The sequence below is a fragment of the Leopardus geoffroyi genome, chromosome E1, assembly GCF_018350155.1.
Source record: "Leopardus geoffroyi isolate Oge1 chromosome E1, O.geoffroyi_Oge1_pat1.0, whole genome shotgun sequence".
In the NCBI taxonomy this organism is placed as follows: Eukaryota; Metazoa; Chordata; class Mammalia; order Carnivora; family Felidae; genus Leopardus; species Leopardus geoffroyi.
In genome coordinates, this window is record NC_059330.1 from 59,390,889 (window position 1) to 59,404,772 (window position 13,884).

The 13,884-nt window shown below is 50.8% G+C and overlaps 1 protein-coding gene across 3 annotated transcripts in view; it reads left to right on the plus strand.

The window, feature by feature from the left end:
• Positions 1–12,717: 12,717 nt before the first annotated feature.
• The window catches only part of RPTOR (regulatory associated protein of MTOR complex 1), a 334,714-nt gene continuing 333,547 nt past the window's right edge, over positions 12,718–13,884 (plus strand). For 2 of the 3 annotated variants that reach the window (XM_045489812.1, XM_045489813.1), the window contains exon 1: positions 12,718–13,732. In XM_045489812.1, the coding sequence (XP_045345768.1) occupies positions 13,571–13,732 (162 nt within the window). In that variant the 5' untranslated portion in view covers positions 12,718–13,570. The remainder of the gene's footprint in view (positions 13,733–13,884) is intronic. The other variant, XM_045489815.1, reaches the window with a different exon arrangement.

Sequence of the window (13,884 nt, forward strand, 5' to 3'; positions counted from 1 at the left end):
CGGACGAGGGGACTAAAGGGCATGGGTGGTCGGGAGGCTCCTCTGAGTGGTGATGTCAGTGGGGACCCCGAGGAAGGGAGCGCAGGAAGCATGAAGGCATCTGGGTAAATGTGTTCCAGGCAGCGGGGCAGCCAGTGCAGAGCCTGGAGGTGAGAGTGGCTAGTTTTTGGGTGTCCCGGGAGGAGCATAGAGGTCACGACCAACGTGCAGTCAGAGAGGTAGATGGGTCAGATTCTGTATAGCTTTGGGGGTGAGGGTAGACACTGGATATGTCCAGAGGGAGTTAGGGCTCTTGGAGCCTTTTGAATCCTGGATGTTTCCCAATCTAGCCTCTAAGCTTTAAAAGGCTCACTTTGCAAAACTCCATTGCCTCCTCATGACTCAGTGCCCTTGGGTAATCTCATCTCTTCCCCATTCTGCAGATGACAAAAGCGAGGTTCGGAGAGGTTAAGTGGCTTCCCTGAGTGCAGAGCTTGGGAGTGGTGGAGCTTTGCTGGAGTCTGGCTCTGTCTTAGGCCCAAGGCCCCGTGGCAGGCTGGGCTGTGATGTGCACGCTCCCACGGCCTTCTGCAGGCCAATGGGCTGGATGGTGTTGGGGTCAACGTGAACGGCTGTGAGGTCCAACCTGTCACTTGGGAAAGCAAATGGGCTAGAGAAGTCCAGTTTTCTCATCGGATCCCATTACCTGTGAGATCTGACCCTGTGCTCGGGGGGAAATCATACAGTGGTTCCATCTGTGTCGAAAGGCTGAAGGGAAGAGCGAATCACAGGGAGACAGACCCTTTGAGCCATAGACTTGGACCCAATTTAGGGGGGTTCAAGCCTTGGGTATGTTGTCAACCTTAAGGACTTCAGGTCAGTGATGCAGCCTCTGGGACTGGGTTTCTGAGTCTACCTGGAGCTCACCTTGAATCTCTAATCTTGGCATTTTCGGGCTTACCTGGGGATGTGGGTGGTGGAAGGGATTGTCGACTCACCCACGGAGCAGAGAGGGAGATCGTTCCCCTTCTCAGAGAAGGTGACGCCACGAAAGTGACAGGTGTGCTGAGAGGTGAGAAGTGGGTTCCCCATCCCACTTCCTTTGGGAGCACAGATTGAAAGGTGCATTAAATCCAAACCATGCTCAAAATAAAGGACAGGAAAATATGTGTCCAAGAAGATGTGAAGGGTACCTGGGTGGCTCAGCCGGATGGACGTCCGGCTTCGGCTCAGGTCATGATCTCGCGGTTCGTGAGTTCGAGCCCCGCGTCGGGCTCTGTGCTGACAGCTCTGAGCCCGGAGCCTGCTTGGGATTCTGGGTCTCCCTCTCTCTCTGCCCCTCCCCTACGCACGCTCTGGCTCTGTCTCTCAGAAATAAACACACGTTAAAAAAAAAAAATGGGGTGGGGCGCCTGGGTGGCGCAGTCGGTTAAGCGTCCGACTTCGGCCAGGTCACGATCTCGCGGTCCGTGAGTTCGAGCCCCGCGTCGGGATCTGGGCTGATGGCTCAGAGCCTGGAGCCTGTTTCCGATTCTGTGTCTCCCTCTCTCTCTGCCCCTCCCCCGTTCATGCTCTGTCTCTCTCTGTCCCAAAAATAAATAAACGTTGAAAAAAAAAAAAATGGGGCACTGAAGAATCTACTCCTGAAATCATTGTTGCACTATATGCTAACTAATTTGGATGTAAGTTTAAAAAAATAAAAAATAAAATTAAAAAACAAATAAAAAATGTGATGGTAGAGGAACCCTCCTTTAAAACGGAGTGTGAAAGCCCTGAAGGGGGCGCTCTGTCGCACTGCCATCAGGCGGCCAACGGGGGGAACCTACTTCACTACCTGAAGGTGGAAGGCAGAACTTCCCCTCGCCTGGCAACAGTCCAGCCAATGAGAGCTCAGCAAAGGGGCCCCGCCCATCACCCTCGCCTATAAAAGCCAGCCCCTCTGCACTGCTCTCCACGCTCACCCCCTGCTCACCCAAACTCCCGTGTCCGGGTTGCGATTCGTCTTCTAGTCCTCCATAAACTTCCTTTGCTGGCCAAAGAGCTGGCTTTTTTTTTTTGTTTTTTAAGGCCAACAGAAATAACCATAGCAATTACTTGCGCTCAAAGGTAATAAAATACGTATCGTAAACATATTACCTCTTCGTCACGGGAGAGCACAGGCAGAAGGAAGGAAGAGGCTTTCAGATTCGCTCTTGACATATCCCTCTGATTAAAAACCCGAGAAGGGAAAATACGGCAGGGAGATGGAGAGTTATGAGAGAAAAATAATGACTGAAACTATGACAGAAATTGAGACTACAAATTACATTTACCCATTTCTCCCTGGCTGACATTCTGCCCAGAATGTGATCACATATCACAAGGTGGCTGGTATGAATAATTCACGGGTGCGGGATAGCTCTGGACCAAGCACAGAGTGTTCTGACGGGTGATGGCATCCAAGGAGCCCGGGAGCCGCTCTGTGGACTGCTTGCTCGGAGTGTCGCTGCCACACTCATTCCTGGCAACTGCAAGCCCGCACTTGCCACGGCGGCACGCAAACCAGACAGGACTCGCAGCCCCGGCAGCTGGCTGTCTGCAGCCCTCCTGGCTGGAAACATTAATTTCGGATGGATAAATGGAAAGTTTTGTCCTTCCTGCCTTCTGATATTGGCTTTCTGCAGGCCGAGAAAACGATTTCAGCATTTCACTACCGCCAGTGAAGTGTTCCCAAGTCCCTGCCTGCGTTGTGCCCTGGGATGGCCGGCCCGCTGCCCAGCAAACACCCTCCGCTCCCTGAGCCTGGACGATGTGATTCCTGGGCCCTCTCCCACTTTCTGGGTCTTCCCTGAGGGGTGCCTATCAGAACGGAAACTAGACGCTGTTGTTCATTTAACGAATTTCCAAAAATCAAGACGGCGAAAACAAGGAAGAAAATCAAAACACTGCTCCTGGGTTGGGGGAAGGTGGGAGGACACCTATGCTCTCTGCTGCTGCTGGTTTGTGTGCAGAGTATTTTTTGGAAGCGGTGTGAGAGCAAACACCTTTGAAGAGTTCATGCCTTTGGGGCGCCTGGGGGGCTCAGTCGGTGGAGCGTCCGACTTCGGCTTAGGTCATGATCTCGCGGTCTGTGGGTTCGAGCCCCGCGTCGGGCTCTGTGCTGACCGCTCAGAGCCTGGAACCTGCTTCGGATTCTGTGTCTCCCTCTCTCTCTGCCCCTCCCCCGCTCATGTTCTGTCTCTCTCTCTCTGTCAAAAATAAATACACATTAAAAAGTTCGTGCCCTTTGTTTCTTCTGGGTTGACTTGCGTTGCCAGAGACGTATATTCAAGTCCCAAGCCCTGGTGCCAACAAATGTGGGCTCACCTAGAAATAAGGTCTTTGCAGATGATGTGGACGCCCGCGATCCAGTTTGGTCGGTGTCCTTATGAGAAGAGGGAAGCTCAGGTCGTGGTCTCATGGTTCGTGGGATCAAGCCCCGCGTAGGGTTCTGCGTTGACGGCGTGGAGCCTTCTTGGGATTCTCTCTCTCTCCCTCTCTCTCTCTGGCTCTCTCCCACCCTCGAAATAGATAAAGAGACTTAAAAAGAGAGAGAGAGAAGAGGGAGACCCAGAGACACACAGGGAGAACACCACGTGTTGGAGGAGGCAGAGGCTGGTGTTCGGAGCTGTGAGCCAAGACGTGCCAGCGGGTGCCAGACGACACCAGACAGTAACAGGAAGGCACGGAACAGATTTTCTTCTAGCGCTTTCAAAGGGAGCACTGCCCTGCTCACACCTTAATTTCAGACCCGGCCTCCACGCTGTGAAAGGGTTAATGTTTGCGGTTCGACGCCGCCCGTTTGTGACGCTTCGTTATGGCAGTTCTAGTAGATGAATAGAGCTTTTTGACTTTTGACTTTCCTTTCTAGGAAGAAATCTTGTAGCTCCTTATTTACCGAATTTTTTCCCAGGTCCTTCTGGCTACATGGACTACATTGCCCACTTTCCCTTGCAGTTAGCTGTGGCATGTGACCAACTTTGGCCAATAGAATGCAGGCGAGATGATGTAAGCCTCAGGCCTGGCCAATAGAAGCCTCAGCCCCTGTGCAAGCCCCCTGGCTGGGAGCAGACGTCTAGCAGTGTGCCCAGAGGCGCTGGGGATGGTGGGGACCCTGACATGGAAAGGGTCTGTGCCCCCGGGTTACCCCAGACACCTGTATTGAAGGGCTGTGTGAAGGAGCATCGACCTTCTATTGAGACAGGAGGGTGCCAGCACTTAGCATAGCTTGAGTGATACAAGGAAGCAATGAGAGGGGTAAAAGCAAAGATCCGTGTTCGAGGATGTTCTCACGGCCTGTTTTGCTCTGTTGGGGTTTCAGATGAAGTTGCTGTCTTTTCATCTCCATGTCAGTGGCCCCGAGTCTTTAAAAATTTTTTTTTCACATTTATTTATTTTTGAGAGAGAAAGGGAGAGAGAGAGAGAGAGAGCAGGGGAGGGGCAGAGAGAGAGAGGGAGACACAGAATCTGAAGCAGGCTCCAGGCTCAGAGCTGTCTGCACAGAGCCCGACGTGGGCTCGAACCCACGAACCTCGAGATCACGACTGGAGCCAAAATGGGCTGAGCTACCCAGAGGCCCCCTCTACTTCAAATCTTTGGGCAGGCCATTCTTCTTGGGGGGGGGGGTTCCTATAGAGTTCCCAGGTCTGTCCCTGCTGGTCCTCAGCATGTGACCCTAACGTGTGATCACTGTGCCTTGGGTCCCGATGTTCCCCTGAGCAGGTCAGTCTGAGTTGTCCAGGCTGCCCTTCGTTTCTGTTTCCAGAATGGGCTTCTTGGGGTTCTTCTCACCCGAGTCCTTCAACACACACTGTGTGCCCACCGCCGCACCGACTCGGCGCTCTCTGCAGGGCGTAAATCGGGGAATGAGAACGTATGGTCCTCGTCTTTATGGAGCCTCTATCTAGTTGGGGGAAGGGACGTGAAAACAAACATTGTTTAGAACAGCGATATCCGCAATGAGTAGAGAGTATAGGTCTCAGTGGGTAAGAGGTGGAGTGATTTATCACCCAAACTAGGACAATTTCGAGAACGTAAGAAGGCATTATCGATAATTGTGTCAGGGCAGCCGGTGAAAACTGGGACTGCCCCAGGAAACCAGGACACGTGGTCACCTGGGAAAGACCTAAACGTAGCCCTCATGAACCCTCTCTGACTAGCTGGCTCCCAACTTGGAACCCGGTCGGGGCGCCTGGGTGGCTGGGTCAGTTACACCAACTTGGAACCCAGTCTTCACCGACAGCGGAGGGTAGACCATACAGCCTGGAAGGGACACCACAACCACACATTTGTCCAACCTCACTTTCCAGGAAGCCGTGTCACTGCTGACACAGCCGGCTGGACACAAATGCCCCGCGTGTGATCAACACAGTGGTTAAGAGAACGGGCCTCGAGACTGTGGGTCCCACACATCCCTGACATTGGAGCCTCTGGGGATCCCGGGCTGCCGTCACCTGACGTTCTTTCCACTGGTGAAGGTGCAGCCCGGACGTGGGGCCTTTAAAGGCAGTTCTGATATACAGGAACGTGTGGGAGCCTCAGCCCTGGGGTCATCCTGCTGGTTGGAATCCTGGCTCCAGAGATTATTCACTGTGTGACCTGGGGCAAGTTCCTTAATCTACCCTTGCCTCAGCGTTTCCTTATCTGTGAAATGGGGACAATGGGCACTTCGTGCACAGTAAGGTTGGCCACTGCTATTACAGGATAATAATAATAATTTTTGTTAGTACTAAACTGAACACTTACCCTCCCCACAGCTGTGCGTGCAGGGTTGACATCCCTCAGGATGTTTGGGGAAAGGCACGGAACACTGTTTGCCTTATGTCTTTGTAACCAAAAGTCTGGCCTGTGGAGTTTCGTTTAGGCCACGTGAAGGTCACGGCTTCCTGCAGCATGACCCCGAAGGCTGTACTCTTCTCTGTGGGTCACCCCTCCGCATTTCCCAGTTACTAGCTGAGCTGGGAGAACATACTCCCGCTGTACGTGAGAAAGACAAGTCGTGACACGAGATGTGCTGTTAAACAGCGTTGTTTATATAAAATCGAACGATTCTTTTTTGCAAAAACTGTACAAATAAGTATGTCTGCTTGCCATACATGTTTATAATATACACAAAAGGCTGTACGTAGAAATATTAGTGGCAGCTATATCCGGGCAGGGGAATTAAGCGTTTCTTTGTTCTAGTCTTTATTTTGAAAATAATGTTTCAGAATGTTATTTATTTTTGAAAAATTTTTAATGTTTATTTATTTATTTTTTCAACGTTTATTTATTTTTGGGACAGAGAGAGACAGAGCATGGACGGGGGAGGGGCAGAGAGAGAGGAAGACACAGAATCGGAAACAGGCTCCAGGCTCTGAGCCATCAGCCCAGAGCCTGACGCGGGGCTCGAACTCACGGACCGCGAGATCGTGACCCGGGCTGAAGTCGGACGCTTAACCGACTGCGCCACCCAGGCGCCCCTAACGTTTATTTATTTTTGAGAGAGAGAGGACAGTGTCGAGTGGGGGAGGGGCAGAGAGAGAGGGAGACACAGAATCTGAAGCAGGCTCCAGGCTCCGAGCCATCAGCACAGAGCCCGATGCAGGGTTGGAGCTCACAAGTCACAAGATCATGACCTGACCCGCAGTTGGATGCTTAACTGACAAAGCCCCCTGGGCACCCTCAGAATAATGTTATTTTGCAAGGTAAAAACAAATAGGTTTTAAATATATACATAAAAGCCAGAAAGAAAAGGCAAAAAGAAAATACACAAAATGGAAACACTCGGGTTTTTTTCTTTTTTTCTTTTTTTTTTCTTTTTTTCTTTGACATTTTCCAGTTTCCTCCAGCAAGTATTTATTACTTTTATATTTTAAATTTAAGAAGAATTGCCAAAGTACTATGCGATACTGTTTAAAATGCCAAATAGCACTTCTGGGATTAAATGCAGGTTGAAGGCGTTTCCCACCCCCAAATCTCCCCTCACCTCCGGGAGCAGCTGGCCACATGTGTTGGGCTGATTCTACTCACACCCAACTCAGCATTCGGACATTGCATGTTACAGTGCCTTTCTTCGCTTTTAAAAAATCAGTTTACGGTCTGATCCACTGACCTCCGTGAAAAATCTCCCTCCCACCCCACGTGTGAGACCCTCCTTCAGAAAAACAATTCAACGTATTCCAAAAAAGGAATCCATTTTTCAGGTTCAGGCACACGTGCTGTGTTTTGCAGGAAGCCTTTTTAATCAACCTGGATGGAATTTATTTCTTACGGCACTTTGTTAATAACGGTTAGCCTTTATTGAGTCCTTACTGTTGCGCCGGGCATTAGCTCCTTTAATACTAACAACGTCTAGACGTTGAAACTCTTAGTTTCGTGGTTCATATGTGAAATTGGGACGGGGGTGCATGGAGTGCCTTTCCTGGGGTCCTGGGCACAGAAGGGCAGGAGAAGGGATTTGAGTCTGGGGTCCCGAGGAGGTGTTTGAGCCGGGGCCTGGCCTTTGGCGGCCCCGGTTGGACCCTCGCCAGGCCCTGGCCAGCAGAGAGATCTTGAGAAGGATATTTAATTGTTCTGAGTCTCAATTTTCTTCCTGGTAAGACGGATCTAAAACAGGAGACTTTACATGAGCCTATGAGGAGGATTAAATGAGTTAATTCTCATGAAAAGGGCTTGGCTCATCACAAACACTCACTCACTACCAGGATTATAATATTTTAGCTACAGGCATTTTCCCTAATCCCCCCTATTAAAGGCAGAGGCGTGGTCAGGCTAGCCTTGCTCCCCCAGGGTCTTGTGTGTGCCGAGAATCTGAGAATCGCTGATGAGAGGTGAATATTACATAAAATAACAAACGGAGAGTTTAAAAAGAGACAGTTGGTTGTATTATTTGTATTTTCATAAAGGTAGAATCTCATTGCAGGCAATTCTGTTAAAATAAAAGGTTATAAAATTCAGTTTGTATATTTTTTATTGGATAACACATTTTCTCAGTACAGTCTCTATCAGAAAAGCTTTCCTTTATATATATATTTTTTCTTGTCAAACACTCTGTACTGGGCATAGACCATATCCCTGCCATTCGACGACCTCCAGGGCCCTGTGGGAGGAAGGAGAGTGCACCCATGGGTGGAACTTGGGAGCTGGGGAAGAAAGACACTGGCCTTCGTCTGTTCTCCTTCTCCATAAAGAATTCCCAGCGGCGTCTGATCCTTAAAGGCTTGGAGCTGGGTGCACCAGGCTATCCAGACTGGTGGGCCACGGTGCCAGTGGGGAGGGGCCCTGGGGCACACTGGCTTCCAGCCCCTGTGTGCCTCACTTTGCCCCCAGATTCTAGGTGCCCCACGCAAGCTCTCCATTGCCCTACACAAAACAGCCCCCAGAGTGGGAAGGAAAGGGTGGGGGGGGGGAGGTGAAGGTCACATTTCTGTTAAGGGTCCACTTCTGTTTTCTCTCCCTGTTTTCTCTACCCCTCGGCTCTGCCTTGTGGCTGGATCCTTAAGGCTGCCGCTGCGAAGCCTCTCAGTTCGGAAAGAAGAAATGCCCAGGGTGGGTAAAGTTTGTTCAAAAAGTAGCACGTTTTACCGTAATTCCCCAGGCTCCTCGGGGGTCACCTCCTTTTTTTTTTTTTAATTTTTTTTTTTCAACGTTTATTTATTTTTGGGACAGAGAGAGACAGAGCATGAACGGGGGAGGGGCAGAGAGAGAGAGAGACACAGAATCGGAAACAGGCTCCAGGCTCTAAGCCGGAGGCTTAACCGACTGCGCCACCCAGGCGCCCCGGTCACCTCCTTTTTTAAACGGACCGCTGTTTCTGCTTCCCCAAACCACGCATACTCAGTGTACAAAAACAAGAACATGAAACAGAGAGGTGTGCGAGAGGGGAGGAAGCTCACGTACGTAAATATCACCGTATTTTTAGACGGATGAAAAGGGGGGAGAACGAGACAGGCACATTTGGCGTCTTGCGGCCTGCGTTTCCGAAGGAGATGCTGAGGCTGTTACTTCCCGCTCCCTTCTCTTCTCACTTCGTCAACAAGGCATCTGACCTGCCCAGGGCGGGTGGCTGGGATTTTGCTAAAAACGGAGTAATGATGCTCAGACAAAAGCAAAGTACTTTATGTCTATTTTGGTTTAAGCTAAGCACAGATTCCTCTGGAAAGGACGGGCGCTGGCCGGTCTCCCTGCGTGGAAAACCATATAGCTCAGCGAAGCACCCGTTTTCTTGACCTCCAGACTCGCTCCCGATTCTTGATGACAAAACACATTCCATGCCCTTGATTGATTTGGTGGAGAAGCTGCAATATTGGAGGATGGGACTCCTGCCTTGGGCGGGCTTGTGTTTTGAGAAGAGATTCGGTCGGTTGTGCGGGGCCGACAGCTGAGCTCGAAGGCTGTGAAAATCTAGCTTCCCCGTTCTCGCTGGGCAACATGTCCTGTACTGTGGCAATTTTTCAGGCCCCCTCCCTGTTTTCCTCCCATATTTACCCCTGACTTCCACTGTATTGGACCCACACGTCCAGGTTTTTTAATATTTGATCTTGTGCTCACTTTGCTGTGTCTCTGGCTTCTGGCTGCCAAAGAGCCCAAGTTTTAGGGCTGGAAGAGGTCATCTGGTCTACCTTCACGTTCCAGGAAGAGGCCCCCCTCTCTGCGTACAAGCAGGTGACAGGGGATTCCGCTGTTTCAGATGAGAGCTGGGCCTAAAACCTCCTCCTGTCCCAGTCCTGAGCTGGATGTTCACCCCCAGCGGCACGTTATCAACATTTTTATAGCTGGACAATCAGACCAGGTTTCGTGCATTTTTTTTGAGATTCATAAAACTGTTTTCAAGATTAAAGTATCTTATGTAGAGGTTTTGTGGGAAGCATGAGATGTCCTTGCTTGTGAAGAATTGGACACTGGAGATCAGAACGGCGGGCCCAGGTGGCCAGCAGATCACACACCGTGGTGATGAGATCACCCAGGTGAGAAATTGTCAGCCTTGGATTTCCAGCTCGTCATTAGTCATAGACGCTCACTGCCTTCCAGAAGCCTGGAGCCACAGTTCCAAATGCTTATCTGGGACTTGAATAGAATCATCCATAACACACTGGGACGAGGTTTCTTTTAAATGTCAGGATGCTATGAAATGATTCAAGCCCGTTCTTGAGACTTCAGGTTGGGAGCTGGGCTGTCACCAGCCCCTTTCTGGTTTGTACATGAATCACAGAGTTTTGAACCCGGAAATATCCTAGAGATTCACCTTCTTCAAGTGTCTCACGTCACAGATGTGGAGACTGAGGGCAGAGGAGGTCACAGGCTTTGGGGAGGTCTGCGGGAATCGGTGCCGGACTGGGGGCCGGAACGTGTGTGTCCTGACCTTCGGCCTAGGACGTGGACCCCAAATGGTTTCTCGGTCCTGGGGTCACGTTTGTAAAACAATGGTGGGTGTGTTTTGTTCTGTAATTTGGGGGAAAGGGTGAGTCTTGTTCTGATTTATTAGATGGAATATTGGATAATTTCTTCATAGCATTATTTGATACAATTAAACAATTTTTTAATGTTTATTTTTTGAGAGAGACAGAGAGACAGAGCGTGAATGGGAGAGGCGCAGAGAGAGAGGGAGACACAGGATCCAAAGCAGGCTTCAGGCTCTGAACTGTCAGCACAGAGCCTGATGCAGGACTCAAACTCGGGAACGGTGAGGTCATGACCTGAGCCAAAGTCAGATGCTTAACCGACTGAGCCACCCAGGCGGCCCTGATACAAATTTTTATTGAGGCTGGGATGGAATCATTAGAGGAAAACGTTGTCTAATGTCTTTAGAGAGAGTGTTTTCCAATATCCTCAAACTAGACTGATTTTAACTCTCATCAGGGTTCCCTGATTACAAAATATAGTCCTGAATCCCTCTCTTCCCCTCCCCGTGATTCAGGAGGCCTGGAGCAGGACCCGGGTATCTTTATTTTTGAATAGTTTCCCTGGTGATTCTGAAGGCCTGCCAGATTAGGGTTCCATCAGCACCTTTACTGTCTTCATTTAGAATATCGGACGAGGTGAGTGATGATTTCCCAAGGTGACACACACTTTGTGGGTGAGGACGCTGAGTCTCACACAGATTAAGTGGGTTTTCCCAAGTCACCGAGCAGTTAGGAATAAAGGGGTTTAACGCTGCTGCAGTCCCAAAGCCTCTGCTGGTGCTTGTGGGGATAGTTTGCCAACCCAGGGAGCAGGGAAAAGGAAGGTTTTAGCCTCCATCTGTTTTTTGGTGAATTTACCCTGAGTTTTAAAGGTTGAATCAGGCTCAGTGGGATGCAATAATGCAACGAATGCTTGGAACATGCACTACGTGCTAGGTGTGAAAGATCCGGAATTGCACTATTCATTCCAATGTTGAAAGGAACACAAATGTCAGGATTTTGATACGGATCCCCGGATCCCCGCTTTGTGTCCAAGCCCTGGGCAACCACAGAGAAACAAGGTATCTTGTCGTGTCCAATCGGAGGTTTTAGATTAATAAAGCAGGCAGTGTTGCTAGGTTTCACTCTAGCTATGGGAAGTTGATTGTTAGTATTCTATTCAGCGTTCTTACTATTACTGGGCACCTTCACGGGTTAATTGTATCCTTCGAGGTGGGCATTATCCCCGTTTTTTCTTTGAAACTTTTAAAATGTTTAATTTTAAGAAAGAGAGAGAGAGAGAGCGAGCGAGCGTGGGCAGGGCAGGGGCAGAGAGAGAGGGAGACACAGAATCCCAAGTGGGCTCCAGGCTCTGAGCTGTCAGCACAGAGCCCTATGTGGGGCTTGAACTCACAGACCGACCGCAAGATCATGACCTGAGCTGAAGTCAGACGCTTAGCCCACCGAGCCACCCAGGAGGCCCTATCCCAGTTTTATACATGAGGAAACTGAGGCTGAAATAGTTAAGCAATTGACCAAGGTTACAGAGGTGGAGAGTGATTCAGCCAACATCGGGATCCAGGCACCAAAGCCCCATGCAGACGGGAAGACCAGTCTGTTTGCTCCCTGCCAAGCTGTATATACTGGGAACATGTGTGGCTCACTAACACTGTTTTTATTGAAGGCAGGCACCACATGCTGCATTCGGCTCTCTATTCCCTCCTAGTAGAGGAGGTCAGAGTTCCGCACACACTGTAAATAAACAATGTTTTCAGAGTAGAGGAATAAAGCAGGGGGTGTGCCTCCACGCAAAGAAACCTGTAGCTTTTAGTTGTTTGCACACGAAGCTGTATCAAAAGAAGGATAAGCTGCTCAGAAAATAGGATGGATTCAATAACAACAAAAAAAAATTGTAATCGTTGAAATTAGTTTTTCCCCTGGGTATTCCCTGGGGGGTGGGGGTGGGGGTGGGGGGGAGAAAATCTGATTGATATTGTGGAGGATACTACGTGCAACCCCCACCCCCCCAACCATCTTCTTATGTAATATTATCAATAGTTCTTGCTTTTGCTGCCTTTTCAAAATCTGGAAGAAACAACAAGGGGGTGAATTCCTTAAATTTCAGGAGCATGTAGATCCGTTTGTAACAATAAAAAGCTTTTTTCAAAATTAACTAAATTGACATAGTTTCGTTTATAGGATTGACGTTGATATCGCGCATCTATTGAATGAACGCTATAAACTCTGGAAAGCTGAATTGTGGTAACCATAGTAACGAAGCGGTGGGGGGGGGCGGCGAATTTCTCTCCTCGCATTCTGGGAAGCGCGGCCAGAACGTTCTGAGGAAGTTTGGCCTGTTGGTCACACCGTAGGTCGCGATGCATGCTGGGGCTTGGCAACATGGCGTCCTCCTTGATGTGCTGATGAGAGGAGTTTCACTGTAGCTTCAAACCAGAGGGCAGAACTCTCCAAACCCAATAAGCCCACACTCCCTGTCTTCTTCGCGCCTCCGCGTCGCCCTCTCGTCAGGACTCGTTCTCAGGCAGGAGAGAGGCACGGGGCCGAAGGCCGGGGCCGTCCAGGCCGCGCGGATCCGGGGCCGAGGAGCCGGCTGCGGGCGAGCACGATGGGCCGGTCCTGGCTCTGGTTGCAGCAGCTCCGGCGAGTGCGGGACCCGCAGGGCTGAGAGTGGCTGCGGGAAACCCCACGAGCTCTGAACCTCTTCCCCCCTCGGCCGGAGACCTCCGCCCGGTCGGCGAACCGGCACCGAGAGCGGGCGGCCTTCCTGTCCTCGGATCGGCCGAGGCGTTGGAGGCCGAGAGCAGGGTCATCGTGAGGCCTGAAGTCTCCCACGCCTCTGACAGCTCCGCTCGCAGCCCCTCCTGGGACGTGCAGCCCCCGAAGCAGCCCGTGGCGTGGGACCTGGAGGCGTGCGTGTGTGTGCGCGCCGAGCTCCTTGGTCCGCCCGGTCTCCCCGCCGCCGCCCGGCTCTTCCTACCCCCTCCGCCTTCCCGCGCAGAGTTAGAGAGAAGGGTGTCAGACTTTTTGCCCGAGTAGGGGTCTCCGCACACTTCCCGTTCGTTTCTTTTTCCACTCTCCCCCCTCCCCTGTTTCTTATTTCTTATATGTACCGCTCTGGTACACGCTAGTTTTTAAGGCTGGAGGTTCTCGAGCGCTTGCTGCCAAGGACTCCCCCACCCCCTCCCCCCCCGATGGAGTCCGAGATGCTGCAGTCCCCTCTTCTGGGACTCGGGGAGGAAGATGAGGCCGACCTCACAGACTGGAACCTGCCCTTGGCTTTTATGAAAAAGAGGCACTGTGAGAAAATCGAAGGCTCCAAATCCTTAGCTCAGAGCTGGAGGATGAAGGATCGGGTAAGTGGATTTTCCCACCGCGCCCCCTTGGGCCCTGGTAGATTCTTCCACAGAAAGTTCAGAGCCACTCGAGTGTCCTCGGGGGAAGCAGCGGTCATTTTCCCCCAGCCACACGTTGCAAGTCAACTTAAAGAGCACAAGCCATTTCAGAC